The 14,734-nt window shown below is 48.5% G+C and overlaps 5 protein-coding genes across 5 annotated transcripts; 2 read left to right on the top strand and 3 right to left on the bottom strand.

Moving 5' to 3' along the window:
- Positions 1–3,303: 3,303 nt before the first annotated feature.
- On the top strand, positions 3,304–5,654 carry N7484_011216 (uncharacterized protein; the record flags this gene model as incomplete). The annotated part of the gene is made up of 5 exons (XM_057121603.1): positions 3,304–3,580; positions 3,635–4,429; positions 4,488–4,493; positions 4,546–4,580; positions 4,647–5,654. The coding sequence occupies 5 exons, from the start codon at positions 3,304–3,306 to the stop codon at positions 5,652–5,654; spliced, it is 2,121 nt and encodes a 706-aa protein (XP_056967357.1).
- Positions 5,655–5,866: 212 nt separating this feature from the next.
- Positions 5,867–6,400, bottom strand: N7484_011215 (mitochondrial 54S ribosomal protein bL31m; the record flags this gene model as incomplete). The annotated part of the gene is made up of 1 exon (XM_057121602.1): positions 5,867–6,400. The coding sequence occupies one exon, from the start codon at positions 6,398–6,400 to the stop codon at positions 5,867–5,869; it is 534 nt and encodes a 177-aa protein (XP_056967356.1).
- A 347-nt stretch (positions 6,401–6,747) lies between these two features.
- N7484_011214 (flavin reductase family protein) lies at positions 6,748–7,726 on the top strand (the record flags this gene model as incomplete). The annotated part of the gene is made up of 2 exons (XM_057121601.1): positions 6,748–6,787; positions 6,849–7,726. The coding sequence occupies 2 exons, from the start codon at positions 6,748–6,750 to the stop codon at positions 7,724–7,726; spliced, it is 918 nt and encodes a 305-aa protein (XP_056967355.1).
- Positions 7,727–8,445: 719 nt separating this feature from the next.
- On the bottom strand, positions 8,446–8,827 carry N7484_011213 (CVNH domain-containing protein; the record flags this gene model as incomplete). Its single annotated transcript, XM_057121600.1, has 2 exons — positions 8,446–8,615; positions 8,686–8,827. The coding sequence occupies 2 exons, from the start codon at positions 8,825–8,827 to the stop codon at positions 8,446–8,448; spliced, it is 312 nt and encodes a 103-aa protein (XP_056967354.1).
- A 1,148-nt stretch (positions 8,828–9,975) lies between these two features.
- On the bottom strand, positions 9,976–13,023 carry N7484_011212 (uncharacterized protein; the record flags this gene model as incomplete). Its single annotated transcript, XM_057121599.1, has 1 exon — positions 9,976–13,023. One exon carries the CDS (start codon positions 13,021–13,023, stop codon positions 9,976–9,978), a length of 3,048 nt encoding a protein of 1,015 aa, XP_056967353.1.
- Between the last annotated feature and the right edge of the window lie 1,711 nt (positions 13,024–14,734).

Here is a 14,734-nt window from a genome sequence, read left to right as displayed (position 1 = left end):
CAAAAACGAATGTGTTGATAAAGTGGAAATAGATGAAGGAACGAAGGCTGTGAATCAGAACAATTTTGTTATCTTTCGAGGATTGCCTCCATACTTATATGATCAGGATGATATTTGAGCACGGCCATGTTTCCTAAGATGGTGATTTCCCAAGATGATGAAACCACTGATCTTGGTTTGTTTCTAGTTGAGATATATGGGTGTGGGGCCTGTGGATGTGACGAAGCCTCTCCATGTCTACCTTATTTTCACATCCGTAGCGTGGAACTGTATGAAAAAAGCTCTTCCCGACATGAGGCCAATCGTCCACGTCATGCAAGGCAAGGCTCCAGCATTTACTCCGTGTACCTCACGTTAATTAGCCTTGCTCTCGCGATTGTGGATGCAGGTACCTGCATTGCCCTGATACCCGGAGTATGATTCTGCCGACTTCTCCACTAGACTCCACTATATAGAGACTAAAATATTTGATGGTGTTTCTTTCCATGGTTAGCTGAAAGCTATTCACTGAACTAATTCAACATTAAAATACAAGGGACAATGGGTTTGTTCTGATTGTTGTCATCTAGCTTTCTGTTGCCCAATGTTTGATCACATTTGCCACTGGTCGATTGGCGGGTGCTCTTACTGCCAGTCCATCTGTGAGTTCTACTTGATATACGGTTGGCCGCGGAGGCTTCTATGAACCTTCCGACAATTCCCCGAGGCAGATCAAAACACTGGATTCCCACACCCTTACAATATGTTCTTGACGCGTAAGCACATCGCTATCTTCGACCAAGAGTTCTAGACACGGCAAGCCGAAACGGCCACTGCAGGAGCCTGGCAGAAGATGTCCCGAAGCTTCTAGACCCGCTGTAGATGATATTATGTGTCTGGAATAGGTTAATACTGAAATAAGCCTCAGATTCCACCCTGAATACTACCTAAGTGGGTCGTGCAAATATCTCTCAAACCGTATTGGGTAACGGCTTTCTGCGAATATACGTAACTGTTCGTGTGGAATGTCCTTTTGCTCTGTATATGAAACATGAAGTTGTTCTAGTGCGAGCCTGGAAAAGCTTCTATTCTTTGAAATCGTTAAGATGATAGCCTGGAAGAAAAACGCCATGGACATAGAGACAGGTTTTTATTACGGGATATTCAAGGCATATCGAGACAACTTGCGTAATAAAAACTCGTCAGCTAAGCAGGCTGATCGAAACCCTGAATTAAAGCGAATGAAAGTTATCAATCAGGATCAAAAACGTTGTGGCGTTGGTTCTACCGAAACCGTCGGGGGAATTCTCGAGTGCTTTGGCGATATTAGTGGGGCAAATGGCCAGCGAACCATTCTTGGTACATGGACGGTGTTTCCGGATCGGCTTGATTCCTGAAGAACCAGACTCTTGTATCCCTGAAGATCCATCCTTGGTGTCACATGTCACATACTCTGATTTTCCCTGAATCATCTTTACAACTATTGTCATTTACCTGTACTGTCGTGTAGATCAAAATGATGTCTAGACAAAGACCTGTTCTTTTTGAAGAAACCGGAACACTTTGTAGGCTTTTCTCTGCCACCACGGCCGTTCTGGTAGCATCGGTACACCTCGGGCCTCTATCCTTTCCGGGAGAGGGCCGGTGACGAAAGGTTTCGGCCCGGTGAAAATCACATCGCAACCGAGATTAACGAAAGTGAATTCGGCTTAATAGATACGTTCGGCTTAATAGACATATTTCGGTTCGGCTCAAAAAAGCTCGTATGACGGAGATGGTCGAAACAAGAAACAATGGAATGGTTTCAAAATTCTTTCCGAATCTGTGACAACAGGAGCTTTGCAAATGTTAGTTTCCTTTGCCAACAATTTGATCGACTCCTATCTTCAGGATCGTCATGACTGATTGCCTTTGTCCGCCCTCATGGAGTTAACAGCTCTTGCTGGAGGAAGAGACTAGAGTTCTGGCCTTCTTGGAATCGTCGCATCTTCACACGGTCAAAGCCAGCAGAATAGGGAGATAGGAAACAAGGTAGGTGGTCCACCTTTTACGATCAAAAGCCAAAGCAGGGGAAGATATGTTCTTTGGCTGACGTCTTCAACGCATCGAACAGAATCGTAATATCTCTCCGGGCACAGTGCAGATCATTGTGGAAGCAATTGTTTTTGTGACGATAATCAAGATGCAACTCTCAAAACGAAGCAGCGGCCCACTTATCAGCTTGAGCTACCCTTTTGTATGCATAGGACAGGACCACAGTGCCTCTCGGTACATGCAGGTGATTATCGAGGTCATTCACTTCTGGATCAAGGAACACCGTTCCATATCCCAGCTATACACTCATGGTCATATTATTGGCACAAGGGTACATGGATTACAATGTCGGAATAGGGTATCCAAGCTTGAAGAAGTCATGCGACCAAGAGACCCGGATGTTTCTGTCTCCGGTGGTGTATGACGCACTGTCAAAATATTGGGGCAAATCTAACAACGAAATGATGGCTGGCCGTTCTTTGCTTATGATGTTTCAAACAGTCTCTGGTGTTGCAGGACTGACCAATCGTCTCATCAGATCAACACTTTAGTCTCGTACTTCAAAGATGGCTCATGATACTCTGCAATAGCATCAGGAGACCAGAGAAGACGGGGGTTTGGAGAAAACCGGAAAAGATTTCTCTTCAAGGCGGGTGCCGATTTGAATTGGGCTTTTGGTCTGGAGACCGATCACAAAAGTGAGAACACAAATGCCTTCATTAATGCTAGTGAGTCACGCATATGTAGGCTAGATTACCTTTAGAGGCTCTTGTCTAGACGAAGAAGACATTGTGATAAAAAGGAAGGACAAGATGCTGAGTCACCCTCGTCCAGTGCATCAGCTAGGTTTGATTGACTTGTCTTAAAGGCTTCCACATAGATTACAAACCCCCTTTTAGATACCAATTCGCGCTACAGACTAGACTTATGAGCCGTACTGGAAATGACGCACAGTTGAGAATACCTTGTCTATAGAGGTGCCACTGGGACCTTACCCAAGCACCCCTCATTTAAGAGGGTTTGATATCCAATGGTTTATGGAAGTGGACATCCATCCTGAGTTTCCGATTATAACCCGAGATTCCGAGCATAACAGGTCATCTTTCAGGTCTTTCAGGCTAAATAGAAGTCTTGAATCTTTACCCCGCATACTTGAGATCCGGGGACGTGGGGAAGCGGGCTGTATAGTTCCACCAGTCATGTTTAGTTCAGAGCACATTGAATACCGCTTGATAATGGATTCCCTTGTGAAATAATTTACAGGAAATTCATTCGCATGCAGTCATCACTATGCGCCGCTTTACGTCTCAGGTCGCTATTTTTCTGTTGCTCGTTGTTGGAGCCGCAGCGAGGATTTCTCCCGCTCAGAGACGGAATGTAGTCCGCTCGTTCAACCCGCACCGTAACGTCAGCTCTTCAACAACGCCCCTGCAGGTTGGCAATGGCAATTTTGCGTTTGGGGCAGATATTACCGGTCTACAGACATTCTCGCCTTTCGCCATCGAGAGCTCTTGGGCTTGGCATAATTTCAGTTTACCTATTACTTCTAATCAACCCTCTCCTTCTGGTAGGTACTCCGTTGTTGAGAGGCGATATGGTACTGATAGGCTATGTGGATCAGATTTCACAGGGTTAGACTGGTGGACGCATGATCGATTTGTCAATTATGATATGCCCAACCCAGCCGAAGAAGATATTTCCAATTGGCTCATTCAAAATCCTCAAAGACTGAGCATAGCCAATATCGGCCTTTATTTCCCGGGACAGAATATCACCGAGGAAGATTTGCTCTACAAGTCCCAGGATTTAGATATCTGGGAAGGAACTATCCAGTCCTCGTTTCGCCATAATGGATCCAAGGTCTCTGTCCAGGTTTGGTGTCACCCAGCCGACCCTACTGTAGGAATACAGATCAAGTCGGATCTGCTAGTTTCTGGAGGCTTGGGCGTTTTCTTTGATTTTCCCAGCTCCGACACTAATAAATTTGACGCACCTTTCGTTGGCGTGTGGAATGATAACACCAATAGCACAGTGCACATGAAATCGACACCTGGCATGGCCTCGTTTGAGCACGTCCTTGACAATAATATCAACCGACTGGGAGTTAAGTGGAATGCCAAGGGCACTGTCTCTGGACCCTTGGCTGGGACAAATCGATTTATCCTCACTCCTTCAGGGTCGAATACTCTGCAGCTTGTGGCGGACTTCCAGTCGGCTAGCAACACTCGCTATGACCTCCCATCATTTGAGAGCATTGCGGCTGCGTCCAAAGAGTGGTGGGAGGATTACTGGACCTTAGGTGGTTTTATAGACTTGTCAGCCACTGATAATGTCAATGCCACTGAGCTCCAACGCCGCATCATCCTCTCACAGTACCTTGTTGCAGTGAATGAGGCGTCAAATAACCCTCCTCAAGGTGAGCCATTGAAATATCATTCCCTTGAAAGCCACATTGAACTAATGTTTTCTTCCAGAATCTGGTATGTGATACCTCGGTATATTTTACTCCATCCGGCTACTGATAACTCCTAGGACTCGTGAATAATGGGTGGTACGGAAAGTTTCATGTGAGTTGCGTCTTGGAATCTTTGCTTCGACTACCGAGAGCTTATAGGATACTAATTGTGGTATAGCTTGAAATGTTCCTATGGCACAGTTTACAGTTTGCCCGGTGGGGACACTATGACCTTCTTGCCCGTAGTGCCCCGGGCACATATAAAAGATTTCTCCAGTCCAGCATCGACAGAGCCAAAGCACAAGGATATGAGGGAGCCCGCTGGGGAAAGATGACCGACCCGACAGGCCGAAGTGCCCCAGGTGAGATAAACGCGTTACTGATCTGGCAACAGCCTCACGTCATGCATTTCGCCGAATACGCCTACCGCGCCGTTCCCAACCAAGACACACTACAAGAATGGGATGATGTAATAACAGCCACTGCCGACTTCATGGCCTCATATGCGTGGTGGAATGAGACAACCAAATTATACGATCTGGGTCCTCCAATGTACCCGGTCAGCGAGAATACCAGCCCTAACAGTACTATCAACCCGACCTTCGAGCTTGCATACTGGCGCTTTGGTCTGGAAATTGCTATTCAGTGGAAAGAACGTCAGCAAGTCTCTGTACCGGAGAAATGGGTGACCGTGAGAGATAATCTCGCTCCGCTTCCTGTTATAGATGGTGCCTATGCTGTTTACGAAGGTATCCCTGATATGTGGAAGGTGAATAGTACCACCGTACAGGATCATCCGGCCATGATTGGCATTTATGGCTTGCTTCCACCTCCGTTGACTGGTACACCACTCAACCTGACTACTATGCGGCATACTGCTAAGCTTATCAAGGAGCTTTGGGACTTAGGGGATTCTTATGGGTGGGACTTTAGTATGTTAGCTATGAACAGTCTGCGTCTTGGAGACATGGATCAGGCCATCGCGTATCTTCTTGACCCTTACTATGTTTTTGACGATGCTGGATATGCTGAAGGGGGAGTTCGGGTCCCCACTCCGTACATGCCTGATGCTGGCGGTTTGTTGTTGGCCGCTGCTATGATGGCTGGAGGCTGGGATGGAAACGAAGGCCCTCATTTCCCTGCAGATTGGGACGTCACTGTGGAAGGCTTCAGTCCCAGCCTCTGAGGCTAGACCACTGTTTTACGAAGCGGTGGTCCATTTCCAAAAAGAAAGGCAGGTCGGGATATCAGTATAATGAAGCAAATGGGTTTGATGCACAAAAAATAAGACATATGTATAATGTACAAGATAGATGACACAAAATAAGAAGCCCAACTCCCGACCAATGGTCTTACACTCTTTCTTCTCTTGCAAATATCTCAAGGGTGATATTCCCCTCACCACTTCTTCTTCTTCTCTGGAGGCGGCGCCTCACTCTGTCCAAACGAACTGATCAAGTCCAAAAGGTTATCCTCTTCCTCCTGATCGGCCTTCTCCTGGGCCTTCGCAGCCTCCTCTTGGGCCTTAGCAGCAGCAGGATCCACCTCAGCAGCAGGGGCATTGGCATCGAAGCTCCGACCGAAACGCGATCGGAAAGCAGCGAGTCGACCAGCTTCGTCGTCCTCCACATTCATCAGCTTGCTGCTGGAAGGGTTCCACAAAAGCGAGTTGCGGGTATCACGCGCCGAGCGGTACACGGGCACGGGAGAGGTCGTGCGGTGGGTGAAGGCGCTGCCGTCGGAGAGCGTGATGAGTTGGGTGAAGGTATAGGGACGCTTGGGGCGGCGGAGAAGAGTAGCGTGTCGGCATTGCGAGCAGACAAAGGTTGTGGACTTGGATTGAGTGGAGGTAATTTGGCTTGAGGGGAGGATGGTGCTTGTTGAGCTGGATATTGTGGCCGCGGTGCGGCGGAGGGTGGTGTGCATCGACATTGGGTTGGAGGTGCTGCGCTGCAGCTGATGGCCTAGGTCGGTCTGGTATCAAAGGATCAAGTTGGCCCCCTGGGTGATGTGTGCGGTGGGCTGGAATGCAATTGGGAGAGGAGAGGGTGAAGTTGATGCTATACAACTTGCGTTGCGGAAGAGAAATTATCGCGGGTTATGTAAGCAGCCCGGGATTTTTGCGGACTTCCAGCTTGGGAGGAACTTGCTCGTTTTGAGACTCGCAACGGAGTCTTTGGCATGAAGCGACGAGAATTATAGACCTGCCCTTGTCTTCTATCTTTTTGTGCAGTCGTTCTGTGTGCCGAGCGACAAAACCACTCGGTTTAATCGGCGACATGAACTTGTCGGTCCCGCGACTTGCGGCCCGCCGCGGAGGTAAGTTTCGCTATTTGTTTATCAACCCTTTCTCCGATGACTTATTTCTAAATTTATTCAGGGGACTTAAATTCCGGAATCTCATACATATCTTCGCGCAATCTCTCGTCTCTTCAAACTCTATCAGCGCGGCTATCCCACCAGCGCAATCTACCATGCTCGCGACGAAATATCACCAGTGCTTCGGCTCTCAACGCCCAAGAAGCCCAACCAACGCCTACAAATGAACAAGCACAATCATCAAAAACCAATACACCACCTAAGAACTCCTCCGCATCCTCTATATCCGAACATGTTCGCCTTCTCATGCGCCAAGTCCCCTACCCCGTCGCCATAATCACAGCAACAGATCCCAGCGGCGCATCAGATACATCCTCATTCCGTGGTATGACAGTATCCTCTTTCAATACCGTTACCCTTACACCAAACCCGGTCATCTCGTTCAATGTGCGCAGGCCATCTGAGACATTAAACGCTCTTCTCACCTCGCAACGATTCCTGGTTCATTTACTTGCTCCGGGGCCCGCAACTGCTACACTCGCGCGGGATTTCTCGAAGGGCAACACCACACTTGCCAGTATACTGAATGGGCATGGGGACTTTGAATTCAGCGCTTTGCCAGCTTGTCCAGGAGGCCAGAACTCTGGATCTGTGAGACCTCTTCCTATTTTGAGGAGGAGGGATGGCCCGAATGAATTAACGAAAGATGGAGGAAATGCTGATTTTCCATTCGTACTTGAGTGTACACTACATCCGCAGAAAATTGATGTGCAGGATCACTCGATTGTGCTGGGGACTGTTGTTCGTGCAATCGAGGGCGAGGATCTCGCGCTTTCAGAGCGACATTGCGCGCAAAAGAGTGGGAATGAGCATTCGGCAGAACAATTATGTTTGTCGTACGCTAATACTAAATTTTGGAAGATGGGAACTGAGATTTGAGCTGGAATACAGTTGATTATACCATATCAGGCCGGGTTCCAAGGTTGTTGGACAGTGGCATTGTACATTATTAGATGCTCAGGCGAAAAAGCGCTGCTACCGACCCTGGAGCTTCGCTGTTATCGCAATTCCAAGTTGTTAATATAGAATTTCAGTCAATCTAGACAGCAATCTTCATTAAGTACGAGACAGGTGTTTCCAAATAGCAGCAGATAGCTTTGGATAAATGTGCCTATGATTACAGCTTAACAAATGGAAAGAAAGTTGATTTAAGGTTATTGGGTATTTATACCTATGAGGGGAGTCAGATCCACTTCCAGAAGATTGTTGGAAGCGATTCCTGCAGGCTAGCTGGCGTGCCCAGGTGAATTCATCGGGGAACATCTATGGCATTGAGGGTCCATTTTTCGTGTACTTCGTTGATGTGGCTTTAAATGTATGTAAAACATCCCTTGCGTGGGCATGAAGACCAATAAAGTACGCAAAACCCGATTTAGGACTCCTTAAATGCCCTATATACTATCTCGAAGGGGAGTGAAAACTAGTGCTCTATCACACTAACGTTGCAAACGTTGGAGCCCAAATTGCTTTCACAGCGGACTGGAACAAAACAAGCAGCCCTAGAAGGCTACAGCTCCACTTGAGGACGAATCCCAAGCGTCGGACCTGTTTGCTAGGAAGGACTCGTTAACAAGGCCCTTGCAAACAAGATACCTTCCTTACCTGACCAAATCTCCACCCTCGTTCGCAATGTATTTATTCAAGTCGATGCTCTGTCTATCTCCCATTCTTCCGTCTTTGTTCGCCAATACAGCCGTCAAGTTGCTTCCTTCGAGGCGGATGTCCTTGGCAGATTGGCTGAAATTGACGCCGTCCCAGATGAAATGCCCTAAAGTTAGGTATTAGTGATTACAAGTTACTTAACAAATAAAAATGGACAGCGGAGACAGAAATCATACCATCATCATTACCAATAAATTCATCCAGTCTCATTATAGCCTGAGGATAGCTACCATATTGATCTCGTGCATAGCAGACTAGGAAGGGACCATCTTCTTTAATCTCAATGTGGACGTCCTTGCAGCTTTCGAAGAAAGACATCTTGTATGATTATAAGAGACCTCGAGAGAAAGATAGTGTAGAAAAAGAGTATGGAAAAGGACACGGACTTATTATTTATACCCATTAGGGGAGTTCAAGAAGCGGATGGCTGTGCATATGATAGATCGGGTAAGAGGATTGGAGCTGAAGGTACGGTGTGTTGGCTTGCATCGATAAATCTGCATCCTGCATGTCTTCAGGAATGGTACCTGGTACTAGCTGATTTTTACATCGCAGAAAACCAATCAAATGCTATGGTGCCGCTCTCATCTTACATGGTCGTTTGGGGGCTGGCTGATCTTATGCACCTGGATCACAATATGTATCACAATAGGCTACCTATCTTCCATTGACATCACGGACTTGGAGTTACATCATATAATGTTGATCTATGCAGGGGTAAACTGGTGCTCGGAATAAATCGACAGGGCTTCCTCCGGCCAAGTCCTGATCTACATCTACATATCGAGGCACTTGGTTAACTTGCGGAGTCTTTCGATCAGGTTCCGTATGCTTAAGTTTGGAAAAATACTTTTTGGCTCAATAAGCGAATGATCAGAGTGCTGAGATCGTGGTAAGCCCTGGAGTGAGTGGGTCTGCTCGAGTGGGGCTTTGTGAGCAACCCTGGTGATCAGGTATGCGTGTTCATTCTATGCATCGAGTGCGGGGAAAGGAGAGTGACCTTGGGAGCCACTAAACCTGCAATCCGGGAAATGTCAAGGAGTGATTGATAAAAGTGCAACTTAACTCGCTCAGCTTGACTCGAACTACAGGAACTTTTACAAGGCTACACGGTGGCATGGACTGGTGGTAATATATGTAGAACAAGCTTTTGGTCTTAAGGAACACAACTGCGATTCATCTCACTTCAACTGAGCCTATCCAACCTGTTTTATCTCACCGCGAGATAGATGTCCGGTAATAACCAAAGAACCCAATATTATCGAGAGGCTCATGGATCAGGAGATAAGTAGAAGCTGCAAGACAATGAACACACCAGATGTTACAAAGGCACAAGAAGAAACATGTCAGACGAGACATTCGAAAGGCAGGCGAGATAGAAGGCACAATAAGATCGCCGCGTATGAGGCTTGAAACCAGTCATCACATGGTCTATATGTAAAGGGTGAGACCTTCACGAAACCTTCTTAATCGCGTGCAGACTTGGGACTGCCACTTCCACTGCCGCTCCCACTGCCACCGCTGCCACTACCACTACCGGCTCCGCTACCGCGACTTGTAGCTCGTTGAAATGGGCTCAACGAAGGACGGCCAGGCTGGTACAGAAAACTGTTGTTCTCTGAGCCAGAATGCTGCTTTTCAGACATTAATTCGGCCAGGTCGAACTGAAGAGACGGGAAGCGATTAGGTTCAAAGAATTCTGAACCATACAAGCTGCTGCGGGTGGAGCGGTTGGAGAACGAGCGGTCCCGGTGATTGATTTCAGATCCGAAATACGAATTTCCATTGCCGAATGGAGAAGTCGGGAACTGGGACATGAATGCGTCTTGTACAGGGCTAGTCGGGTGCGAAGATGTAGCATGAACCGGAGAAGAGGTCTGCAGAGGACTAGACCTGGCAGGAGGAAAGCTGAGTGCCAACAGCGAGCGGCCGTTCGGACCATTGGCAGCAGACGTATTGACCTCAGCCAATGGATTTGTTCCTGGTAGATTGCCCTCGGGGGTAAGGGGTCCAGAGTCCATAAGCATCTGCTGCTGTTGCTGTTGGATAGCCTGCTCAATTGCAGATGCCTGCTGCCAAAGCTGACCAGTACGCAGTTGGAAATCCTGCACGGACTGACTGATGCTCGCGAATTGCTCATGGAAGTTGAACTCCATCTTGGCTTGATCTTGTTCCCGGGCAAACTGCTCGGCCGCACGACGTTCTCGCTCATTCAATCCTTGAGCATTGGCAGAGATTATGCGCTCATACTGCTCATTGACGCGAGTCCGGCGGCCCTGGAGTCGCTCCCGCTTCTGAATACTCAGATTCAGTTCTTGCTCCAGCGACGAAACCTGCTGGGCTGCAACAAGGCGGGCCTCTTGTAGCTCCTCCTTTGCCAAATTATATCGCTCCAGTTCCCGGTCGAAATCGGCCTTTTGCGCATTCCACTGCTCTACCTCCTCCTCTGGAATGTTCTCCATGCTGTCTAATTGTACTTCGAGCGCCGTGGTGGCTTCCTCTGTTTGTCGAATGTTTCGCTCCAATTGAAGTGAGCGCTGCTTTTGTTTGTTCTCGTCGGTACCGCTTTGCAAGCGATGATTGTAGTTGTCTAGCTCCTTCCGGATTCTTGAGATGAGAAGTTTGTGATCGTTCTTTGTCTTCTTCAATCGAGAGCGCTTCTCGTTCAGTTTGGCTTCGGCGTTGTTGATGGAATTCTTCAGCGTCGTCGAAGGGGAGGAAGGTCTATAGAGTGGCTGTGGGGGTGTCGGTACTGCTGAAACGGCTGGTCCAATGGTAAGATTCCTGTATGACTCCAAGTATTCTACTGCTTTCTGGGGAGACTTACTTTGCTCTGCGTCAGCAGTCGCAGGTGTCTTGACGCTCATGACGCATATTTCCTCGTCAGTATCGCTCCGCACAAAGGAGCAAGTATAAGCACAATTGGGAGCAAGACCAGAGACCTCGCCCCGCCATTGTACCACGCTTGGCCCCTTTGAGGAGTCCGACACTCGAACAATGGTCGCAGTAGCCCAAAGAGCCCCGTTCACGCAAACGTAGAACGGTTCCACATCACCTTCTAAGCGACCGACGTCACTAGAGCCCATAGAATCATCGCTGAAATCGCCCGCGGCAAACTTGATCGAAGAACTATCCACATCTGTAATCCATACCAATCCATCGTCCAGGGAAACACCTTGCAGATCTTCTTCAGTCATTGCAATACCACACGTTGTTTTTGAAGATGCTCGTGAATGTTCGTATTCTCGCATGATGGTGACCTTTGTACTAGCGAGAGCGGCCCAAAACGGTTGGCGACTTCGAACTTGATTGGCTTGCCTCCTGCGTTTCTTGGCTGAAGTTAAACGATCCTTGCCATCCTTGACGAATTGACCATCCGGTCCCACGAGAGAAGAAGAAAGACTAGCAGCCGACTCGAGTGCAGAATCGGGTTGACCCTGCGAGCCCGCAGAAGCCTCCGTATCCCCGCGTTTCCCGCTCCGCGAAGGTGCAGGAGCCCGATTTTTCGCCATCGAACGTCGTGCCATGGCTGTCCCCGCTTGTGCTAGTATATGTACGGCGAGAAGACTTCTTAGCCAACTCGGAGATGTAGATGCTTCGGTACGTCGGAATTCGGCGGGAAGGAGACTCGAATACTGAGAAAGCAGATCCGGGCTGATGAATTTGGCGGAAACGAGATGGCCCACCACAAAGTCTTGAATGCCCTTGCTGCGAACGATGTGAAGAAGCAGAACAATTCCAACACAGAGACCGTTGACCCCGCCGTTCTTTCCGGATCCTCCGCCGCCTAGCGTGATGGCGACCTGGACATGAGCGAGATCGATTGCGAAATTCTGAGCCCAAGTCCACATAAAGAGGCCCCAGAAGAGAAGACAGAACGTATCCATGGCCATCATTGTCCCTAGAGATGGTGTACCAGCGGGACCCTGAAAAATGTCGAAATTGGCAGACAGAGATCCGGCGGCAGCACCACTGGGAGGCATGAAAGTCAAGGATGCGAACAAGAATTGAACGAGCGTAAGGACCATCGGCGGGAGTTGTAGCAGAAAAATCAAAATGGCGATAGTGTCGTACATAGGGCAGGACTTGAGGATAGTGGACGCGAGTTGAAGCGGGTTGATTGAAGCGTTTGACCCAGATCGTTTTCCGGGGCCATTGCGAGAAGCCGTACCTGTCATGCCACCGTTCTGCGACACAACGCCGTTAGCCTGACCCGAAGCCATATCCACGCCCTTGCTATGTCCATTCGCCATCACACGACCATTGCCATCCGTCTTCGACCCATCCGCACCCTTGACGCCGGCTATTGGAGAGGTTACCGCGGTATCGCTTGTGGAACGATTGGCGGACAGGTCGAGAGGCGCGGAGGCAGCCGCGGAAGCGGCGCCGTTGGCAGGCGAGCCGTTGAGGTGGCTACTGGATTTCTGCTTGGTTATTTTCTTGCCGGGGCCGACGAGGCCATTCTCGTGTCGATTGCTCTGGTTCTTCCTACCCGCAGTAGATGAGCGTGGCATGGGCGAGCGGGCCCGAAACCCAGGTCCGAGTCAGCTTGGCGGGACAAGGCCAAGGACTGGGACCAGGCTGGAAGAGAAGGGATGGGCGAAATAAAAGAAAAGGACACTTCTCCCAAGGTGTCCGGAATAGAATCGAAGAAAGTGAGAATGTGGGGGAAGAGGAAAAACGAAGGAAAGTCGTACGGAGAAGAGAAAGGAAAAGTGTATGAGGTTTGAAGAGAAAGAAACCGGTAACGTATGGTAAGGAAAAAAGGGTGTCGATCATGGAGTATCGGGAAGGCGGTGCCTGCCGCTTTTACCTCGAATTTGTGCTTGCTCTTAGTCAATTGGGTCCTTGACGTTGTTCTCGAATAATTATCTCCAGGGATCTAAGGTTCCTTTCCTTTCTTCACGGCTATCTTGTTTTGACCCTAAAAGCTATTTTTGGTGGCGTTCCATTCGACCGACTTTGTTTCTTCAATGTATAAATACACCCCTTTTTCCGTGGGTGCAGCTTCAAGTCGCACTCCGGATAGCTACGCATCAGCTGATTCTGGGTAAAAAGCGTTTTTGCTTATCGCTACTGCTTATATCATGGCACTTATGACGGTCTCGATCTGACCTAGTAACATTTGGGGTTGTTTCAGTTTCTGCCAGGTATTCGTTTAGGCCAGTACAAAGTTGATCTGGCCCCGTATAATATCTGCAGCGTTGATAGGACAATATGCACGGGCAGACTCAAAAAGCGGTCCCAGGTGTTGAACCCTATCCCACATTCAGGATCGCCATTTCCTATCAGACTGCCGACCAACCGTTCTCTCGGCCTTGTGTGCTGCGGGGTCATCCTTGCGGTAAACCTGGGGACATGCATGGCGACACGAGTCCTCTGGGCCAACGGATGATCATTGGGGGGTTAGTCTCTCAGATGAGCACACCTGCAGATAAGTACAGCAAACAAAGCTAGACCGACGGGTGGCCTCATATTCTGTGTTTACAGAAAAATTTCCCAGGGTCTTCACATGCTCGGCTCTGTGTTTTGGAGGCTCCGCTCCCACGCAATGACCACTATGTGATCCATGATGTGCAAGAAATTGGAGGGTGGAGTAGAGACTGCGTGGTAGACACCGATCGGACATCTGATTTTCCGAAGCAGATCTTTTGTGGCACGAGGTCGGTCCTGACAAGTATGTTCAAAAGCCAATACCTCTCCAGATCAACTTCAACCCCTCCCAAGGATGGATTTGCGTCTTGGCATCAAGGTTTCGCTGGTAGATCAGCCACCGATGCGGTATGGATCGGCGTTTCAGCCGGTCTTGGACAGGCTTGTCTGTCCGCCTCTGCTATTTGCATGCGGTGATATTTTCAGACCCTGCCCGCTTGGGAGGTCGATCACCCCAACGGTATTATTCGTGATCAGTTTCTTCATGTAGATAGGCACAAGATACATAGACCGGCTCGAGCGGGATCCATCGCGCCACTTACCCGATTTGACTTTTCGTTCCCCTTGGACCCGATAAGTTAAAAACGGTTCGACACAGTTGTGCCGATCTTCTAATTTCACTGGACGTTCCGGTCCCTCTCCACCCGACTTGGTATCATCTCCGACTGCCGAGTTTTTTTTTTAGTTGTGTACATTAGTACATTCTCCGCATGCTTAGTACTATTATTATTATTATAATTATTATTATAATTATGATTATTTTGTTCACAAAAGAACTAGCAAACAAGACAT

This window comes from Penicillium longicatenatum, assembly GCF_028827895.1.
Source record: "Penicillium longicatenatum strain IBT 33135 chromosome Unknown contig_7_segment0_segment0, whole genome shotgun sequence".
Classification (NCBI taxonomy): Eukaryota; Fungi; Ascomycota; class Eurotiomycetes; order Eurotiales; family Aspergillaceae; genus Penicillium; species Penicillium longicatenatum.
The sequence above is the reverse complement of the archived record's forward strand: the minus strand, read 5'-3'. Positions and strand labels throughout refer to the sequence as shown.